This window comes from Opisthocomus hoazin, chromosome 5 (assembly GCF_030867145.1).
Source record: "Opisthocomus hoazin isolate bOpiHoa1 chromosome 5, bOpiHoa1.hap1, whole genome shotgun sequence".
NCBI lineage: Eukaryota > Metazoa > Chordata > Aves > Opisthocomiformes > Opisthocomidae > Opisthocomus > Opisthocomus hoazin.
This window is the reverse complement of record NC_134418.1, coordinates 37,563,536-37,569,600: the sequence shown is the minus strand read 5'-3', so window position 1 is coordinate 37,569,600 and position 6,065 is coordinate 37,563,536. Positions and strand designations below refer to the sequence as shown.

The 6,065-nt window shown below is 42.1% G+C and overlaps 1 protein-coding gene across 1 annotated transcript in view; it reads right to left on the bottom strand.

Moving 5' to 3' along the window:
- Positions 1 to 1,262: 1,262 nt before the first annotated feature.
- Positions 1,263 to 6,065, bottom strand: part of HSPA4L (heat shock protein family A (Hsp70) member 4 like) — a 28,070-nt gene continuing 23,267 nt past the window's right edge. The window contains exons 17-19 of the mRNA XM_075420952.1: positions 5,822 to 5,941; positions 5,107 to 5,268; positions 1,263 to 4,661 (exon numbers count right to left, since the gene is read on the bottom strand). Coding sequence (XP_075277067.1) covers positions 4,467 to 4,661; positions 5,107 to 5,268; positions 5,822 to 5,941 — 477 coding nt within the window. The 3' untranslated portion in view covers positions 1,263 to 4,466. The remainder of the gene's footprint in view (positions 4,662 to 5,106; positions 5,269 to 5,821; positions 5,942 to 6,065) is intronic.

The window sequence follows — 6,065 nt, the reverse complement described above, 5'->3', positions numbered from 1 at the left end:
TGTTATCTCGGGAGTGGAAAACTTATGAGGCATTAACTGCCTTTTGTTAAGCAACATGGTTTTTCACTCTCTCTTCTGATAGAGAGCTTCTGTCCTCTGGTGCCCGAAAGGCCACAAAACTTAGCACAACAAAAAAAGCCTAACAGGCAACATAATATTCTTCCATCCAGTTAAAAACCCCTCACAGCCAGGGGTGGCTAATGTAAGCAGCCCCAGAGCGCGGGCACACCACACTGACCCATGGCTGGAGTCCAGGCACTGGGCTTCAAGCTGGAAGGGTTCCAGGGGTCAGCACAGTGAAGTGTCACAGGCCGGTATCACAGAAAGGAAAGCCCTGTTCAGAGGAACGAGGTTCCCCTGACACCGATCTACAGGAACTGAATTTAGCTGCTTTGCCTACAGCAGTTGGCTAGGTGCTCTGAACCAGCAAATGCAGGGGACTTGTGAAGTGGGTTCATGTTTTTGAAAGCGAGTGCTGGTTAACTGAAAGGCATGGATAACCAGAGCATGGAGAAGCATAAAGATTCCAAGGCTTGTTAAGAGTGTGAAGTTCTCACACTAGTGTGAAAAAATACTTAAGAAGAAAAGTCTCCTGCCAGCTCCTTGCCCGTTTCCTGAAATTAAATGTAATCCTTACAAGGAAAAGCCCCACTTACATATGGAGTACTTGAGAACAGTCAAGATGAATCTACAGCAGAAGTTTGAGTTCAGCACACTGAGATGTTTCAAAAAAATACCAAGCAATTTCAAATGCTGAGGGTATAAAGGAATCCTATCAGACAGGCAAGAGTGGATGCTTTAGATTGACAGCCTTGACTTTGAAACAGAAGAAACCCAGAAGTCTCCTCTGCCCACCACCGCAGGGGTACCCTCCAGCTGCCTGCAAGGCACCCCGAGTGCTGCAGCTGCAATCCTGTGTCCTCCCACTGCAGCACCCCTGTCCCTGCAGTGCCCCCGGGGCTGCCACACCCGGCTCAGAGACCAGGGCGTCTTCCCCTCCTCCTGCCGGGGCAAGCGAGCGGCAACATGGGCAAGGGGCTTCACCCCACGGGCCCGGGCCGCTGGGACCCAGCTGGCCGCTGCCTGCTCTGCCCCACAGGCAGTATTCAAACAGCGAAAGGAGGGCACTGCCAGGAGCAAAGCAGGGGCAGGATTCCTCATTCACAGTCTGAAACACATTCAAATTCAGAGCAAGCCAGGCCAGCAGCTGTACTGGGTTATTTTATCATGTAGCACCCGCATCAGTTTAAAGAAAGAGAGTGTAAAAGTTTAAATTAAACAGATTTTTAACAATCCCCTTATGTTACATCTGAATAAAGTTCAAAGTAAATCCTGACATTTAAACTACTGCAACAGAAGATGTGGAAAGGAAGACATGAATCAGTTGTAAAACAGCTAGTAGCAACTCAGTTTAGTAAAGCAAATTAAAGCCATTTCTTGAGCAAATCCATTAATCCTCAAGACAGAAGAGAATCAGTCCTCTTCAAAGGAAAGAGGACAGACATTACTGGCAAAACAAAATATTTATGCTATTTTGTAACTCAACTTTTACACGAAGTTGCAGACTGTGATTAACAAAATTTTTTTTTTTTAAACAAAACTCTACTGCCTTTGCAGAGATAGTGTTGCTTCCTGTTTTTCCTTTTTGTGCAATGGAGGGGACATTTTCAAACATTAGACATGTATCTTGCCCTCAACAGAAAGTCTCAAATACAATATTAGCAACAAATCCCTCCTTTTAAAACACACAAGATGCAGAGCAGCATACTATTGCTGGTTCCCTAACAAAACTTTTTACACTGCAAGATACTCATTCTGGTGCTGTCAGGGTAGCCGCAGGGTACCTTGCTCTGCGAGTGCAATGCCAAAGCCTCATCCTCGAGTGGTGCACAGCTCATGTACTTGAGAACCTTAAGCCTGCACCCTGGTAAAATCTCTTTGCAACTGAAAACAGATTACATATGAACAAGTCATATGTTCACAAGCTGATGTGAAGCTCACTGTGTAAAGAACAATTCTGCCCTTCCAGGTGGGATTCTGAACACATACGTCAGTGACCAGCTGCTATCGGCAGTCTGTGGGTAGCGTTCCTCTTCACCAGGGATCTAGAGACAGAGCAGGTGCACAGCAAACCCCTGTTCTACTAAGAAAACCTTACTATAATTGCTTGTCTTAACTATGTCTGCTTTTAAGCTTGCTGTAGAATTATTCCAGCCTTTATGCGCAAGAATTGCCTCAAACATTTGCAATGTAGCATTAAGCATCTGATGACCACGAGCAGAAGATTGTTCTTACACACGACCTTTTAGCTACTGGAGAGCTCGTACTGGAGATTCCCACTGTCTGAGCTCTTCTGCCAAGTATCAGGAAGTCTACCAGACAAATTAATGTACAGATGGGTTTTAGGGAGCCAATACTTAAGAATGCTACCCATTACACTGCTGTGGTAAAGCCATTAAGATATTCATGATGTTAAAGTCTACAGGACCAAAGCTAGCTCCATCATGTATTGACTTAAGCTTTGGACAACTGACGCAGAAGTACAGTTGCCCCCTCAGTGCCAGAGATGCGTGACTACAGTGGCAGAATTCAAGGCCAAGGTTCCAGAGTAGCTGCAGCTCTCTTCAAGGTCACTCAGGTTTGTCTTTCAAGGGCTTTAAGTATGTAAACTCCAGGTGCCAGACCATCCACAACTGATTATGTAGAGGAGGAACAGCAGAGCAAAGTACATGTATCTCAATCACCAGATGCCAGTCATGAAGATACAATTCTAGTTTCTAGTACTTGGTGCTAGTTTAGCAGGTTCATATGCAGCTGTAAATACCTTCACAGAAGAGGGAAGCAGCATCTGTGAATATAGCTCACCTCTACAAACTCTAGCCTGTGTCACGGACTACTCTCTTTGTAGCAGGAACAGTGGTGGAACATGAAGGGCAGGGCTGGAGACAAAATGGCTGCCAAAGCCAGAAACACGAGCACAACCCTTCACTTGCTCACAACAGCAACAAGCTCGTGCAGAACTGCTGCAGGAATGCCTGACAAAGCCTGAACAGTTCAACGCATTTCTACAATGGAGTTCAAGTCACCCAAGTGCCACAATGCAGCTAACCTCAGCCGCTTGTGCTGACTTGACTCAGACACCACCTTTCACTGAATGGCCTGCTCCTATTCTGGTAATAGAAGAGCTGTCCAAAGTCAAGAGCAAAGCGACTTGCTCTAGCGAGTCAGTACAGCACGGTACCTCCGTGACCGACAGAAGCGTTCAGAACATACAGACACTGGACCTTGACAGTGTCCAAGATGCATCAAAGAAAACAGCGACTCAGCTGTGTAACAGATTATAGACACTTTCATTAGATCAAGTAAATGACCAAAGACAGTTGGTCAGCTATGCAAGTTCATCAAGTACATTCTGTCTTTAGGGTAATAATATCCAGTTTGTAAGCTCTTTTGTTTAGATCCTTGACCAGGATTTATGTGCCCAGTACCAAAGCTTAAATAAGCTCTCAGTATTTCTTCGAATTTTGCAACAAACAGCATTTAAGCAACCTCAAAATCAGGGTGCTAATATCCAGCTCACACAGCCCAAGTTCTGTTGTTTCTCCTCCCCAGCATAAGATGTGGTCAAGGTGCAGATTTCATTCAAAACAAAAGAAGCAGAAACAGCAACGTGCAATAAGACATTTTCAAGGGAAAGCTACGCAACAGTCCTTGTATATTCTGCCCCTTCCTACTATCACCATTAGCATCGTCTCACCGTAAGCACAGTACGTTACGTGTAGCAATGTGCACTGGGACCATTCACTGAATTTCAGCACATGGCAGAGCCATTATGCTAGCATTTTGTAACTAAGATTGTTAGTGGTATTGGAATCTAAAAATATGTTTATGCTTGTATTGTTCAGTTTATATGAAAAAGACTATACAATTCTCATGGTACATCCAACAAGATGGAGTAGTATGCCAACTAACCTCTATTTTAATATTTAAATTATAACAGTACAATAACTAGAAAAGGTCAGTGCTTCAAAGTGACATTTTGCCACTGCAATTCCAATATTTTTCCAAAATAAAGATGCAATTAGATCTACACTTGAGCATCAGTAGTGCAATACAGTATCCTTTCCTGAATAAAGGAGCTGAGGTTTATCCACAATAAAAGCTTTAAATAAGGTAGATTGTTGCCATTTATATATCAATTCTGTATGTTTGATATAAAATATATTGGGAAAGCTTAAACTGACTTATACAATCTACATTTGGCTAAAGCTCCACATAAGCAGCATCAGTGGAAATGAACATCAGGTGTACTTAATATAAAACACTTTCAAAACTACTCAGCAACGAATGACAGAAGGCTGGCTAAGAATAACTGAACATCTGAGGTGTGTACCAGACAAAAAGAATGGACCCTGTGGTTACTTGCACTATTTTAATTAAATTAAAAAAAAAAAAAAAAGCAAGATTTAGTCCACTTCCATTTCTCCCGGTGGTTTGGTCTGCTGAGAATTGTCCTTCGCTGGTTCAGGTTTTGTTTCAGTACCGCTCTGTCCGTTCACTGGTCCATTGGGTTCACCATTAGCTTTTGACTGCCCATCACTGGGAGGCTCTATCTTCGGTTTGGGCTTGTATATGATGGGATTACAGAAGCTATCCAATTCCTAGTTGTAACGGGAGAGAGAAAGTTCATTTGGTGGCAGAGTAATTGCATTAAACTTGAACGTCTCAAATTTATTTCTGGTTCATAACGACCTAGAATTTAATTTTCTAGGACTAGAGTTTTCAATTCTACTAAGTCTAGAAACTTAAAATAAAACCCTTCGCTAGCTAAAGAGCTTCTGGTCAGCTAGAAGCCTCTATGGTAATCCATTTTCTAGCAAGCCTGGTGCTGTAACTCCGGATATTTTAAAAAGGGTTATTCATAGGTACTGCTGTAAATCGAGAGCCAGAATTGAGGAGCAATAAAACTGCTGCTCCCTCTGTATGGACCTTTTAACAGCTTTAAAATCTCTGCAGGTGTAACATTCTAGCTCAACACAGAGGTCAAAATATTTTTAAGGGAAAACTTACTAGAATGCAACAAGTACCATATGGTGTTTTTTTTACCTTAGATTTTGTCAGTATTTCTGCCACTTTGACAACTGGATCCTGAGTTAGACTTAGTTTGTTCTGGGCATTCATTTTGCTGTTCAACCAATTCATAGCCTCACTAATGTATTTTTCAACTTTGTCCATCTCAGCAGGATCTAGGTGATCATATTTTTCATCCTACGGAGAGAGATATTGATATCATCCATTAATATATGCTTCTCACCCCATTAAGAATTTCATGGACACATTAATAAAGTAGTGTAACATTGCTACAACCTGACAGAAATAGTCTAACAAGCATTTAGTATGAAGAACGACTGTAGAACAAGACAGACAGGACATTATTTTTTGTAGAACAAGACAGACAGGACATCATTTTTAGACATTTGAAATTCTGATTTTAAGTGCACACTGAAGTGCAGGTTAGTAATGAAGTTGCAAGAAAAGCACCTGAGATTTAGAAACAACAGTAACAGCCAGAACTTGAGGTATCCACTTCAAGTGGTACAAGTCACAAAAAAAACTGTGACTGTTTAATTCGTGTTCTCATGAAGAAACCATTTTTGCTAGCAGTCCAGAACCGTTCTAAAAGTTCTCAGGAGCAGAAGCACAACAGCCATTTTAAAGCAGCTTAACAGGCAGCCATATGGGCTTTCTTTTTAATGCAAAAAACACTACAGAGAAACTCAAACGCCCATAATAGTTCATTCCCTAAATAATTTACTTCTACCTTGTTTTTGTATGCTTCTACTGCTTTCATAAGGAGCTGAATCTTCTTTCCCAGCTCGTTTAAAACTTTTGGTCTCTCCTCATGTTCCATGTATCTTTCCTGAATAGGCTGTCCAAATTTCTGGAAACGTAAGCACAAAGATCTTTACAAAATGGGAAGTTTACTGTAGTCCAGTCTAAGAATAAAGCATGGCACTGGAAGGAGGGCTACCTTTAACTCCTTTTCTCACCCATTCAAGAGTGTA